The following is a 15,874-nucleotide window of genomic DNA, read 5'->3' as shown; positions in this document are numbered from 1 at the left end:
TATCTCTCTCTCTCTCTCTCTCTCTCTCTCTCTCTCTCTCTCTCTCTCTCTCTCTCTCTCTCTCTCTCTCTCTATTATATATATATATATATATATATATATATATATATATATATATATATATATATATATATATATATATATATATATATATATATATATATATATATATATATATATATATATATATATATACACACACACACACACAAATTGTATGGGGTATACTGCTCAGAGGCTCAGAGCTGTTCATGACACCACAGCATCTTTTGTGCACTTGCCGTGGGGTAAAGAAAAAAAATGACAAACAAAGGAGAATTAGATGAGTGTAGAGGCAATATGCAGTTTACAGCATATCTTGGCTCCTGCTGTATTTAGGTTAGTGGTAAGGTTGTCTAACTTTATTCAGTGGTGCACTGACGTACATTATATTAGACTTTGGTAATGCACCAACTCTTTATGGCTACTACTTCATTGATATATGAATACATGTGTAATTCCATAGATATGTATGGTGTATGTTTGTGTGTATGTGTGTGTGTGTGTGTGGACATAATGTGTAATGTATTTTATTTATGTATTTATTTATTTGTATTCTTTCTTCCAGTTGCAGTCATGCTTCATGGACATTGAAGGTGGCATCATTGCACTCTGGCAACTTACTCATCAACACTAAGGAAGCTAAAGAGAGGCACTCTAAGCTTTCTTGATCAACACTGTACCTGAAACTGTGCTGATGGTATGCTTTAGGAATACTTATCACTACTCATAATATATATATACATCAATGGAAAACACTATTAAATATAGTTGATTTTGATTTTCAAATAATGAAACACTAAATACTGTTTGTACTATACTGTGCATCATTAACAGTGACAAGCTTTCCTAAAGCATTCCACATGCACAGTTTCAGGCTCAGTGTTGATGGATGGACTGTCAGGGTGCGATGCTGTAACCTTCAGTCCCCGTGACTTTGACTATAATTATATGTATATGTACTCACTTTGAGAGAGAGAGAGAAAGAGAGAATGTCGTTGTGCTAAAAAAAGTAAAAAGTACATGGTACACTGCAAGTATTTTGATGGTACAGGTGTGCACCACAACACAGAGAATCACTGGTATGCATTTTGTGTCTAGGATGTGATGGAATATCCTTAGTCATTACACTCATTAATAGCAGCTGGTATTAGCATACTAAATTAAGAAGCATCTGAACTTCTTATATGTTGCCTTTGGAACCAGAAGCCTCACATCAGTGCTACTTCAGTATTTTGTATAGTAGTAGTGAATGGTGCCCCCCCACTGCTGCCAGACATGATGGGTGCAGGGTGCTGCTGCCTTGGATGTGATGCACAGCCAATATCTGATGGTGACTGTGTAATACATTCTGCACTGCTATGATAGACAGTAGATCTGTTGTCTACAGCAGCAAATATATAATGAATCTTTTTCCATAATGGCTTCATGCATATACTGCAGATGGTGAATATAAATACTTAATGATTCAGTATTTATTTAATGATTTCTTGTGACAATGGGAGATCCATGCTGGGAAATCAAATACTTTTAAAACTACAGACATTTTGTAAGATACAAGTGAATTAATTTATAAGTTAAGTGTAAAAAAAAGAATTTATAATATATATGAATTATATTAATTAATACCAGTGATAAAAGTTACATATAAAAAAATTAAGCCTAGAACTTAACACAGTAAGTTCATTAACATTTCATCATGAGAATGAGATGAAACTTTTATTATGCAAACACCCAGCAAGGCCATAGCAAAAAAAGTAATGTCAATTATTAAAATATTATGAAAAAAAAAAGGTATTTGTTCTTAATATTATTACTTCCAGAATTAATTACTATATGACACTTCACAGAACACTCCATTTGTATATACAGTAAAAAGTAATGTTTCTTTCCATACAACTTTGCTGTGAGGGGCGGTCTGCTTGTTTGCTGAAGGAATTGCTCCTCTTCAACTGCCTCACCATTCCAGCAAAGTAGGAAAGGAAACATGGGAAGAAAAAAATTCAATCTGTTCTTAATATTGGAAATGTGTTCTTATAAATACATTCAAATTTGTCGTAGATTTTGGAAAAAAAAGGCCAGTAACTGCTTTTCATGCATCCTGAGTATGAATGATATACAATAGAAGCAGTCTGATTTAATAAAAATGAAATGGAAATAAAAAAAATCACAATAATAACTGCCAAATTACAGAGGTAACAATAACTGCCAAATTACAGAGGTAATGCAGTAATGCAACAATCAAATTAGAGGTAATGTCATAGAATAAAAGTGTTATGAAAATTAACAGGTGAAATATCAAACCCACATAGAATTACTATAAAAATGAGATGTATTAAAAAAAAAAAAAAAAAAAAAAAAAAAAAATATATATATATATATATATATATATATATATATATATATATATATATATATATATATATATATATATATATATATATATATATATATATATATATATATATATATATGAAATTGCATAAAACTACAAATATTACATGAATTTTCATGTTAATAAAATCAAAACAATAAACAATAAAGAGACCTGAGGGCACAGAAGTGTTTGAACAGACCACCCTTATCAAGGTAAGCTAGAATGTTTGGTTGATAAGCAGACACATTTACATTTATTTTTGTACTGTAGGTAAAGTACTGAAAGGGATAAGTGAGTCAAGTTATGATTTTCTTGCTCTACAGATTGTACAGACTGATCCTTGGAGCCAAGGGTGAGGATGTGGCCACCTAGCTAAGTGAGAAGAAAGAGGAATCCCTACCAATGATCCCCAGCGCTGCACCATTCAGGTACATTCCAGAAGCTAAGAATGATGGCCTGTACCTGTATCTCTACCCCTAAATGTCGATGTTCATTGGTTATCAACATTTTAGCCCATGGTTGAATCAAATGCTACATCTAGCTCTCTTCCATACTGGCGCTACTGTGCAGCAATAATTACTTAAAGCATCTGTCTAGTCAGGTGAAAGGTTTAGTAGGTAGTGGTGCTATCAAGTACACTAACCCTATAACCCTATAATTACTATCACCTCTGTTGACAGAAAGATAACACTAAATATTGCTTACAAAAATAATTGTAAAATATAAAAATTTCTAAAACAACCTACTGATGAGGCTATGATGAAGCACACAACTCTCAAGCCAGGAAATATGCATGGCTACATAAACATCAAGGTTGTAAGAGAGTTATCACAATAGCTCTTGTGCCAGAATGCTTTCTGCCGTAACAAAAAGGAAGACTGTGATCACCGTCGTAGCCAGGCTTCACGACAGCCTCACGGTTAAGGTAACGTGTCTTGTTAGCAAACGTTTTAATGGAAGAACGGAATTCCTAAGTAGCTAAAAGATCCACCTACAGATCCTTGGTGTTGCATCTTCTCCAACAGACTCACTCACTCACAGTCCCCATTGCAGTCTGAGTCCGTACGGGGTTGACAGTGTTGTTGGCCTCACTGTCTGTGTCGGGTAACCGCCGCTCTTGCAAATACACTGGGTGGCCCTGGTTGCTACACTGTGCCTGGATGGGTGGGGTGAAAAGGTCCGACACATACCGCGCCTGAAAGGAGAGCAGTGTTACTCAAGTGAGGAATGTAATTTTCTCCAGATTTTGATGGATAAATGAAAAAAAGTATACATAATTCATGACTCAAAAATAATCCATGACCCATATTTTCCCTTACCAACTAAGTCTAACAGTAATGCTGTCAAGAAAGCACCTGGTTTGGTAGTATCATTGTTTGTAATCGACTGTGTATGCTGCTACCATTATAGATGAACCTTACATCATTGGTTTTATTCATGTAAGGTAGAGAGCAAATATTCTTGTTAGAGAAGCAGCAGGAAGAGGCAGGGCATCTGCAACTGTCTGGCTAACTTTATTTCCCACCTGTTAGACATCACTGGATCACATTCATACTGTGTGTTATGGCACCTTCTGTTGGGTATTCTTTAGTGGTACAATCTTCTTGAGCGATGTGCACAATGCATGTCAAACCATGACACATGAGATCAAGTTCTGTGATCACTTGAGCACAAGATGCTGGTGCATGTAGGGTACAGTAAGCTGAATGCAATGCACAAAAGTGATGTTTGAGAACAGAAACAGAATGAGGCAGAACACAAAAAAGTGACCCTGACCCTGAGACGGTCTAAACAAAGTGAGTCTTGGTGGGTGAGGAGGAGCGACTACAGTCCTGCAGCTGTATGGTGTCCGCACACTGGCGCTGCTGCTGCTCGTGATCGGCACTCCCACAAAATAGATCCGACACATACACTGACTAGAGGATTGCATGGAGGCAAGGATGTGGGGAAACAGCATCTTAGGTACCATGTGTATATCAGGATATCAGGGTCACACTCAAGTTGAAGCAGTAGTTCAAAACAAATGTAAACATACTTGATATAACATTTGCAGAAAACTCAACAATATAAGGTTGAAGAAATAAATTTAAAAATGGTGTAACTTGTGAAAATATAGCATAAATGGTTCAAATATCAAAGTGCAACTTAACAGAAAACAGACACACTCACAATAAGAGTTGCCACAACTGTCCCAAGAATAAAGCCAAAGAGGACATCAGACCAATGGTGTTTGTAATCTGAGATTCGGGAGAGTGTGGTGTAGAAAGTCAACATGAGACAAAGAAACTGCAGAAAGGGACGAAGGAGTCTTGGGGCCTTGAACTTGAATCGCACTTGGAGGTAGATCTGGAAAGATTCATATACAATAGTTAAATTTGTATTTGTGTGACTCCTTATTTCAGTAATACATAACTTATTGGAGCTTTGAATATACTCATCTTCACCTATATATTAAACACTGTCTAGCACTGAAAGAGTGGTTGGTAGTAATGGCAAGATCAAATTTCATGAATCATTTTCTGAATGAAGAAGTTAAAAGGTAATTTCATTCAGTGTGAAAAAATAAACAAGTCACTCACTGCAAGGTACACCATAGTGTAGGCCGAGAAGGAGGCATGGCCTGAGGGGAACGACAGCCTTGCCTCCTTCATCCTGTGGTTTTCTTTCGGGGTAAGGCATGGGATGGGGTCTATATAATGGGTCTTGTTACAGTCAATCTGTGGGGACAAACATAGGAGTTATCATACTTCTAATTATAGTTTTGAACATCAAATTTTTGCACTACACATACAATACTATTTCAGTTAGTAACAAAATGGCAAATGGAATCGACTACTAAAATGGCACAGAAGACTGAAAATCAATCAAACTGTCAATATATATGTCAACACACTATATGAACCACACATCAAAGTAAACAATGAGTCATAAAATTAACTTGGGAGGCAGCAGTACCTTTGACCAGTCTGGATTGCAGATGCTAACAAAATGAGGTCTGAGGCGTCCCACAGAGTACTTTGCAATGTCTGTGGTGAGCTGGGAGCAGGCACATCCGAAAAGGAACACCCCAATGGCAGTATAACATCCCCACATCCAAGAATTGATCCGGCGGTTACATATCCTAACAGACTTTCCAATTGGTTGGTGTCGTGCCCGCCAGCCCTCCAGCAGCACCATCTGTGAGGGGCCATCACAGCCACACCAGGGAGACGGCATATGACATGGTTCAACAAAATCACATTAAGTTTTATCTTCTCTCTGCCTGAACTCAAAATCTAATCTAGCATGATACTAGCTAAATATCAACGTTTTATGCTGCATGAGCTTTAACAGTTATGAATATTATCAAAATTTTATTTCATTAACTTAACCTCTTATTTCAAGATAAAAATTGTTTATCAGTTATTGTGCATGAGCTGACAACTGTCAGCACAAGTAAGAATATACTGAACAGGCTTTAGGTTTTTGTAAAATTCATGTCCTTAGCTGTGAGTTGATTTGCAGAATGAAGTTCATACTTAACATTAATTTCTCATTTGCTAATAGCAACAATATTTGGCATAAATGTTGAGAATGACTGAATTGGAAACTGTCCTTGAAGATGCTCTAACATGCTTGGTTATGATTTTGAAAGAGGTGTTCGTGCTTTAATTTGGGAGGTGGTTATAAATATGTACACATTATATATATGAAAACTCATTGTAGTTTGGTGTCAGTATAAGCCTTGAGTCTTTTCCAACATCATGAATGACACCAACACCAAAGCATTCTAGAAGGCTACAACCTTGGAAATATATATATATACATAATGTGTAAACATATGTACACATGCACTTTCTACAAGGTCTGGCACTACAGGGGCAGCAGTGGCAGGGTGAGAGTGAGTGGCCTCCCTCCCAGCTTGTCTTTGGAGAGTTAGGGCCCTCATGGGGACCAAGCAGGTGGTGCACTGCATCTCCTGCACCACCACACACCACAGGATCATCTCAGCAAGAACATGACAGGTCCCACTACTAACTACAGCCCTTCACTCAACATTGTCTAGAAGCACTGTGGGGCACCTGCTTTATCTCTCGTCTTAGTGGTACCTGTGGTGTCTGTCATGCAGTGACATTATTGTTAGTGTGGTGTGATGGGCAACAGTGTGCTCGCCCCACCAACCCCATTGCTTTGTCTCCAGAACTCTCATGAAGGCTACGTTTTATCCACCGAGACTGTCATACTTGCCACTCAGGTCTTTGGACTTTGATTAAATGGTTGTCTGGTTACCTTGGGATGACTGGCATTTATCATGTCAAGTTCTGGAATAAGGATGAAGGTGCAAAGAGAAATATGCATTTAAATTACCATCTTCCAGTGCCAAGCTAATTCAGGGCATTAAGGTGTGAGTGTGTGGGGAAGTGAGGAGATAACGTGATGGTACTGGTGGAAGTGATTGGAAGGGATGTGGTGGTTGTGGAGGAAGGAAGGATTGGGTGAGGGGATGTGCACCAAGTGTTCATTGTTTATTCCATGGTGTAGGTTGTGGAGAGAGAGGGAAAAAAAAAAAAAAAAAAAAAAAAAAAAAAAAAAAGACATGCTGCCATTGTAATGAATTGCAGAAATGCAGCAATCACTTTAAGAATTTGTGAACTGGAATGACAAGTTCAGTCCATGATAATCATTGATGGATACTTTCAACATAAAGACGTGTTGCAGTTTATTGTGACTGAGGCATGTTTGATATAAGTAACTCCACACTCACTATTTTATATATGTTGTTTGCTGTACTGTTAACCATGGTACTACATGATACTTTTGTTTAACTCCATTGTGGTGTCTATATAACAAGTGCTGTGTAAGTAGCTTGCCTCTGGTCACTGCATCTGAAAGGTGGTTCAGTCTTTATCTTGTTGTCATTCTCCAATAATCTGAAGGATTACTTAGTGTACAGAGATCATGGCAGCCATCTACTTGTTGAGAGATAAATAATTGTTATATTCAAATCTGTCCCCCTCTCCTCTATCACATAAACTAGATGGATGCATAACATTTCCTTCTACTGATTCATACTCAGCACAATACCGTCACCAACAAGAAAAGACCCAGTTACCTTGTTCTGAGCTAGATCATTCATTATCTTCCCTTAAAGATACTTCAGCTCTGATTGTCTTCTATAACATGCAGTAACACATACAGATTTGATAAGAGTGCAGGTGTGGTGCTTGTAATGGTGGTGGTGTAAAGTGATAGGGCTGGGGATTGAGAGAGTTGGAAAGGATGTGAGGACAGGGCTGGGTGGAGGAGAGTGGCCTGAGAGGGAGTCCACCGCTGGCCCAACTTACCGCTGTAACTGGCAGTAATGTGCCCACCGCATACAGGACCCCAGTGGACACTGTGGAGTCCTTATAAGGGTAACGCAGGCTTTCGTCGTCACAGTGAAACCCGCGCTCTACTGGTTGGCCCAACAGAAAGAACAGAAGGATAGGGATGGCCACTGGAAAACAAGAGGGACAGTGGGGGCAAAAAATGAGTGAGGAGGCAGTGGCGAGGGGGTTGCATTCCGGGGGGGCAACCACAGCATGCAGGCTGCACCCCCCGACCCTTGGTTCGCCTAGGGATGGTTGGTGATGGTGTGGGAGGGAATGGATGGAGAAGGGTAACCACTGGGCACTGAGCTCCACTCTGAGGCTCCTCTTGGCTACAGTGAAGCCATGGTGTTAGTGGCAGGGTCATGAGAGACCCTCCTGACTTCCAACATCAACCACAGGAGCAGCATCATCATCAACAGCAGCAGCAGCAGCGGGAGAGAGATGGCACATCACAAAAGGAGACTAGTGATGGAAGAAGCAGGATTCCATGTGTCTGTGTTTTCCTTGCTGCCATTACCTACTTCCAAAAAAGGAGTCATAATTAGGCTACTGGTGTACCTGTGTACCAACTCATGGAAGCATCTACGACCTATCACTCTCTTGGCCAAATGGGCATCACAGGGAAGGTAATTAAAAAGTTAAAAAGTAACCATAACACAAGGGATTTACAAAAAAGAACACTACAGCCTATGCTGGATGGGATGGTGTTGATGTGGGCAACTCTGTAGCTAGTATATGTTAAAGAAAGTATAAATAATTGGCAAACAGCATTCTGTGGATTAGGACCTTGGATTAATGCACCTTTTCCAAACTGTCTGAGGATGAATGTGTACTGGACCAAGAAAGCTAAAGTCATTTGGCTGGCTGGTGTGCGTATAAAGTTAGGCACTTTTCTCCATCAATTCAGTGACCTCTAACACCAGAACAATCCACGTATGCCAACTTAAGACACTATACTAACTTGAGTATCAAAATCTAAGTTACTTTAACATATTTCATTCCTTTTAATTCTTCCTCTTTATACTCTCATTTCTTTTTGCTAAAATTCAAACAGCTGTTCATAATTCTGTATTCTTTCTTTCAATCTTTTATTTCCCATTATTAAAATTTAAACTGATTCCTTTTCTCTTGTTCTTTCTTCTTCATACTCTCACTTCTACTGGTAATTAATACTCAAATATAATATAAATAAAACTAAATAACTGAAGGGGAAGGATTTAACGATAACTAATCTGAATACCACAAGTAAACACTGAATTTAAAGTAGAAGCAGAAAGTCCGATAATGAACACCTATTAGATGATGTAAGTTTGAGATAAAAGCATATTAAGAGCACCGACATACAGTGATGATGCCATGTCACAAGAATCTCAAGTGGTGTTCACAGTAAAAGAGAGATGGAGGAGATGATGAGGAAAAACAAGTCCTGTAAGCACCCACTTTGACGCTCCACCTTGCTGCCATTGTCTGTGTGTTCCTCCCTTGGTGTGGTGAAGCTGGGAAGACCTACTTGTGACTTGCAGATTAAGCAGGAGGCACAGAATAATGGCCTTGTTTCCTTACGCATACCAAAGGTCCGGGTAAAAATACAGGTATCAGAGTTAATGGCATACCAGAAAGTAGTTATAAAGACATGCTTCGTCAATTAGTGGGCAACCACAGGGTGACGGAAGGAAATTTAGCAGTCCCAGGCTACAGGTTAAGTGGTAAGGATGACTCCCAGGTCAAGTGCAATTACCTGGGAGGCCGTGGTTGTCACACCTAGCCTCACACCTGTTGATACCTGACCATTAGGACTGTTGGCACCACTCAAGAGCCATGCATCTCACACTCACCACTCACAGCATTGTCACACCTCATCCTTATCTGACACATGGCTGTTTACAGTTGTCAGGTCTTATGGCATCATGATGAGTACAGAATCTAAAGGGATTTATGGATGTCATATGACTGGAACTCCAAGAAACTATCTGGCAATGCATGGTAGGAAAATTGTATATGCGAGGATATTAGGTGTAATGTGAAAGGAATCAAGTTGTGATGATTTAAAAGATAAAGACTGGTCAGCTTTCCATTAAACTCATGATATCTCAATTCTGAGAGGTAGAAAATACTGAAATTAAGAAAACTACAGATTCCAAATGGTAACAAAGGCATTTGGTTCAAAGATTTAACACAAAATAACTTTTGCCTATGTAAAAGACATCAAATTGATAATTTTTAAAGTTACTGGATATATGTAAAATATTCACTACATAATTATTTGTGTTGAAGATTGAATTCCTTAATTTATTAATCAACCTGTGGTAGAGCTGGCAACCAGTGCTCTCACCTTAAATAATAGCTAATTCATGACACAGCACCCTGCAAGATGCCACTTCACTGTCTTCATTTAATGAAATCAGAGAGGAGAAGCTGTGGACTGTTAGCAGACAACCTAAGGTCCAATCTCAGCACTCCACACTTTAAACCAACACAATATTCAATGACATTATTCTGACACACAGCAGCAGCACCTTTATCACATGCTCACAAGCATAAACATATGCATATAGCATATTAAACAAAGCTTTCCCTTGTACTTTAATAAAAACATTATTTACATTAAAAACTCTTGGACCACTTTGACAAAACATACAAATAGGTACAACACATGATTAAGATGTGGAATGTATTATCTACACATTTAATTTTGTGTTTACAGAATGAAAAAATAAAATTAACAAAAAGCCAGGGTTTGGAATGATTATTACTGGGAAGGAACGGCAGTGGATGTGGGATGTGGAGTGGTGGGAGTGTTGCAGGCAGTGCCAACACAGTCTAGGGCCAGGAGGAAAGGGGCAGTGTTTGGGGCAGACAGAGGCACCAGCCCTTCCCTGCACCCTCCAAAAGGTGTCACTCAACAGGCATGACCGGCTAGGAGGCACAACACTACCGGGTGATGATACCAGTGACACAGTTGCTGACTCACTGACTAATTTACCCAAAAACATCCAAAGCCAGGATGAGCCTGATGTTGGATCAAGTGAGGAATGTCTTCCCAACTTACCAGGACCACGGGCATGGCCACCCCAAAAGTCAGGAGTACAGCGTCTGATATGGTCTCGTGATCGGTAAAGGGGTAGCTTATTGACTTGTCATTGCAAAACATGCCCCGTTCAAAGGGGGGCATTTTCTTCACCACAAATATGCAGCCTCCCACTGAAAAAATTAGAAGGGTTCAACAAGGAATCATGATGCACATTGAGAAGTTGAGTAACAAACACCCTCTCCTAGGATGCCTTTGCCAGGGAGGGTCTCCTGCCTCTTGGCCAGACACTCACCAAGCCAGGGACACACACTACCTTGGTATCAGGAAGTTGGTATAAAACACTCAGTATGAACACTACAGGCACATCTGAATCCAAGCTAAAGAAAACAAGGGGCAGAAGAAGCTTGGCAGTGAAATGTGTAGTAAAGGTTTAAACAGATTGAAGACAGTCATGTCGTGTTGTCCTGTTAAGGTGTTGACCTCTATCTTGCCTTGGATGTCCACTACTTGCTGTGAGAGCAGGTTATCCCGTGTGACAGAGGGCACGTGTTAGAAGCATGATAACTTGTATGCTGTATTAATGTCCATAACATTCAAACAGTCTTGGTGAGCACGTGATTTATTGCTTCAATGTTATTATTATTTATTATTAAAAATGGCCACATTTTTTTACCATACAAAAATGTCATTAATAAGCCTTCTGATGGTGAGGGTTTGGTTAACACTTGAACTAAAAGTTATATTAGTTCCAATATGTATACATGTTAGGATAAAATGCACAAATAAATCAATTAGACGTTATCAAATATTTCCAAGACATCACAACTGAATTTTATCACAAATTAATAAATGAATAGATGTAATGAAAAAATCCCAAGGGATCACTATTGAAAATATTGGAATATCATAAGGAGTTCAGTAATAAATAACAATGCACCAATATTCCAACAGTCCTCAACTCCTGTATGATCTACACTATCCATTTACCATAATCAATGTCTAGGAGTTTGTATCATCTTTATTTACTGCTTCCTTCTACCTCCTTTGTAAGACTCACTCATAGTTGTCTCCTGTACATCAATAGCTAATGCATATTAAAATCCAATGGCTAGAACTGAAAGAGAAAAAGTAAAAAAGATTTATTTTGCGGGATGTCTGCAAATGTGTCAGGAGAGAGAGAGAGAGAGAGAGAGAGAGAGAGAGAGAGAGAGAGAGAGAGAGAGAGAGAGAGAGAGAGAGAGAGAGAGAGAGAGAGAGAGAGAGAGAGAGAGAGAGAGAGAGAGAGAGAGAGAGAGAGAGAGAGAGAGAAACTACTACTACTGTATTATGGGTAACTCAGAGGATGCTAGTGAGATGTATCATGCAGTATCAGTGAGAAGTGATGGCCATATGACCCTGTTGTGTTGCCAATAATTGATCAGTCAGTCAGTCAGTCAGTCAACACATATACAATTCTTCAGGCCAATGGGAATGATGGGTTGTCTGTGGACTTGCTGATGAGATAAAATATGTGCCAGTTGAAGTAAGGGTTATGTGGGTGGAGATTTACATGATTGAGATTATGCACCACATGTCTTTTTCTGTGTTGGTGCCCTCATTATAACACACACACATGATAATGCAGAGCTGAAAAGCTTCCTGGGAATGATGTCTGCACCTTGATTAGATAGTATGGTTATTTTTTTTAACAGAAAACATGGTTGACCGATTCAGTGGCTGAGTGACTGGAAACAAATTGGTTGTGTTTACCAAGCATACTGTGGATGAAGGTATGTGTTTTTCTTCACATGAATTTTATAATTTTCTTCAAGGAGCACTGGGCAGCAGAGACAAGAATACATATGAGTTAATCTGATCTTGTCACAAGCCAACCTGTCAACTTGCAATGCATTGACAGTCATCTACTAACAACAAATGACTAAAGAATGTAGACAAATGCTAGCAAAGTGACTAAAATGGATCCTGTCTTCACTTGACCAGACTGACTGACTGATCTGCTAAGTCTGTTCAAGGAGGACAGTCTTCCCATTATACTATATCAGAACATACCAGGCATAACTTCGCAATGATTACAAAATTGCCTATAATTCTCAGAGTAAGGGGATAGGGGCTCCTAGAAATAGCTATCTAATAAAGATAAAAGAAAGAGATCATGGACAAACTCACAATCTCCAGTGAAATGCAGTGTTCATATGGTACAGCACTGCATCACTTGGTGTGTGCTTGATTATGGGATTGGTGACAATTTAAACAACAAAACATCATGGCCTGACCTTCCAAGACTCACAAGAAATAAACTGTTCTGGTGTCATAGTTTTCATTTACATCCTTGTCATGTTGTATAGTTTGGTGCAACTTGTATATCAAATCTTTCCCTTTTAAGATTTTAGGAGCTCATCTGATGTTTTCTTTTGGTTTGCCTCCATGATATGCTATTTGTACACTTTCCACAACAGGATGTTTACCACATTTCAGCCAGTTGTCATTCTTAAACCCTTTTACGGCAAAACTAATGCAATCTTCCTCCTCCCACTCTTATCACTTCATCTCAAGTCTCTCACCTCCTCACTTGTTACACAATCCTTCAGGGCAGTGTTGCATATCTACCTCACCTTGCTCTGTCCACCACACTTCCATCTCTTGGTGTTCCTAGTCTTATGGTCCAGTGTTCACTACCACAAATAACTGCACCTCTCACACATTTATATAATTATTTTTTTATTTTTTATTTTACTTATTTATTTTTTCCAGATGCTGTGAAAGCCTCCTTATTGTTGACTGAGCTATCAATCACCTGAACTTCTTCCATCTATTCTGAACTCTTATCTTAGAGGTATCTACTTCACCCCCTGTAGCAATCACTACTCCCAGGTAACAAGATCTGTTATTCTACTACAGATTCAATTCTTGTATAAATAAAGTCCATACTTCACTCAATCACTTGGTTTCCATTGCTTTACTCAAGCTGCCCATTACAGCAATACACTTCTTGAACCCAGGCGCTTTACATTGGGTGGAATTACAGCCCTCACCACTCCTGTATAGTATTACATCAGGCCTGGCAGAATTCCTTGGCCCTGGCTGAGTGTCCTTCCCTGCCACCTGTCACCATCTTACTTCTGCTCACATTCACTCTTAAAACTTCTGGATTTAATTTTCTTTTCATTTGTCATTCACACTATTGATCATCAGCACCACACCATCAACATATCCCCAGTGGCTCTCCAGTGGCATGACAATACTTTGTGTACTGTTATAAAAAGTATGGGACTCAGCACCAACCCTTGATGTACACCCACATTTATCACCAATTTAACTATCCATGACATTTACTCAAAAATGTTTCAACTACTTGTCAGCTACATTATTATTACCTGTGCTAGCCATTCTTACAACCTTAATAGCTATCAGATCATATCTTTAAGCACAAAAGTCTCCATATCACAGAGAGAGAGAGAGAGAGAGAGAGAGAGAGAGAGAGAGAGAGAGAGAGAGAGAGAGAGAGAGAGAGAGAGAGAGAGAGAGAGAGAGAGAAACTCTTAGCACTCATCTCAGAGCTGGATGATTATCAATAATGCATGAGTTGTGCAATGTGTTCAATGTCACCCTCATCTCATTCACACTCTTCTAGCACTCCTCCTATACCTGGGTTTAATAATTTCAGGCCTGTATTTGTTATGCACACTTACACTTCACCCTTCCTCTAAAATGCATTCAGTAATTTGCCCTAGGGATGCTCTGTTTAATGCATGTGCTTATCAAGTCACTTATCAATCTTACTCCATCTGCAAAGGCCTCATTAGTCATTACACAGTTACCAACAGGCATTTCATCTGTCATTTTATTGTTTTAATATTACTATTATTATTATTATTATTATTATTATTATTATTAGTAGTAGTAGTAGTAGTAGTAGTAGTAGTAGTAGTAGTATTTCTAATTATGCACCTTTCATCTATGGAGCTTCTGAGTTTAGATTGTTCCTGTCAAAGTTAAATTTTCTTTTTAATAATTGCTCAACAATTGTGTTGGGAGAAATAAAAAAAAAAGTGAGAATGGATGTAGAGAAACTAAGCCTGAAGTAGGAGTAAGACATATAAATTGAAACAAAAGTATATGGTACAATCATATTTTTGCTTGAGTTTCAGTATAAAATTTCCATATTTCTTAATTATCTCTCTTTGCTTTCTTACCATCTATGGATTGCATAAATCTGCTATTCTAGAAATATTTTGGCTGTTTGATAATTGATTTAAAATTACCTCACCTATCATAACATAAACTGAACTAAACTGACCTAATCCCACACCAAAAGTAGTCTGGGTGTCTGATCTTCATGTGATCCTTTGTTCCTAATGTCACCCACATATCAGATTCCCAGAGGTAATTCTGACTCATTGATTCACTGGTGACTACTATTTGGTAACACTGACATGACACATTAGTGTTGACACCCATGGTCTCAGTCTAAGAACAAGTGGAGCTGGTTTATCAGTACCAGGAAACTACTGACAACTTGATGCTTGATTTGATTGTGTCTATTCTGTTCCTGTATAACAACCTTCAGTATAATCAGGAACATGGCTATTACATGATTAACTCATGTGAAACAGACGTTTCAAGGATACAGCATGAGGGAATTTAAGAAATTTTAGAATTAATTTGATAAAAGTTGCATTGACGCAAGTTAATGTAACCCTATGCTCCAAGTGAATCCTCTTTCATCACCACCGGATGACTGACACGACATAATGCAGATAAAACTAATAACAGGAAAACTTGTCTCAAATTACGAATTATTTTAATGAACACTCGTCATGGGATGGGAGCTAATGTGACACTCTTGAAACTACCATACATTGAAAGCAGATTATTAATTCCCACTGGTAAATTTGAACAAATATTTCCACGTGACCACACAATGCCTGCAGGACGGGAAGTGTTGCACTGATTAGAGGGCCGCGCCTCGGTGACCAGGGCGTTGCAAAGCCCCGCTGACATTCCAAGGCTTTCCCTGGAAGGAACACTTATCTCAGGTGAGCTACGCCGGACATGACATGCAGGTTTCCTGACTTA

The 15,874-nt window shown here is 38.8% G+C and overlaps 1 protein-coding gene across 3 annotated transcripts in view; it reads right to left on the bottom strand.

Moving 5' to 3' along the window:
• Positions 1-1,503: 1,503 nt before the first annotated feature.
• Positions 1,504-15,874, bottom strand: part of LOC135109644 (putative phosphatidate phosphatase) — a 14,797-nt gene continuing 426 nt past the window's right edge. Inside the window, exons 2-7 of one of the 3 annotated variants that reach the window (XM_064021151.1) lie at positions 7,741-7,892; positions 5,372-5,593; positions 4,996-5,133; positions 4,586-4,762; positions 4,193-4,332; positions 3,471-3,611 (exon numbers count right to left, since the gene is read on the bottom strand). In XM_064021151.1, coding sequence (XP_063877221.1) covers positions 4,204-4,332; positions 4,586-4,762; positions 4,996-5,133; positions 5,372-5,593; positions 7,741-7,892 — 818 coding nt within the window. In that variant the 3' untranslated portion in view covers positions 3,471-3,611; positions 4,193-4,203. Of the gene's footprint in view, positions 3,612-4,192; positions 4,333-4,585; positions 4,763-4,995; positions 5,134-5,371; positions 5,594-7,740; positions 7,893-10,816; positions 10,969-15,874 lie in introns of all 3 variants that reach the window. The other 2 variants (XM_064021149.1, XM_064021150.1) reach the window with 2 other exon arrangements.

Source organism: Scylla paramamosain, chromosome 19, assembly GCF_035594125.1.
Source record: "Scylla paramamosain isolate STU-SP2022 chromosome 19, ASM3559412v1, whole genome shotgun sequence".
Lineage (NCBI taxonomy): Eukaryota > Metazoa > Arthropoda > Malacostraca > Decapoda > Portunidae > Scylla > Scylla paramamosain.
The sequence above is the reverse complement of the archived record's forward strand: the minus strand, read 5'-3'. Positions and strand labels throughout refer to the sequence as shown.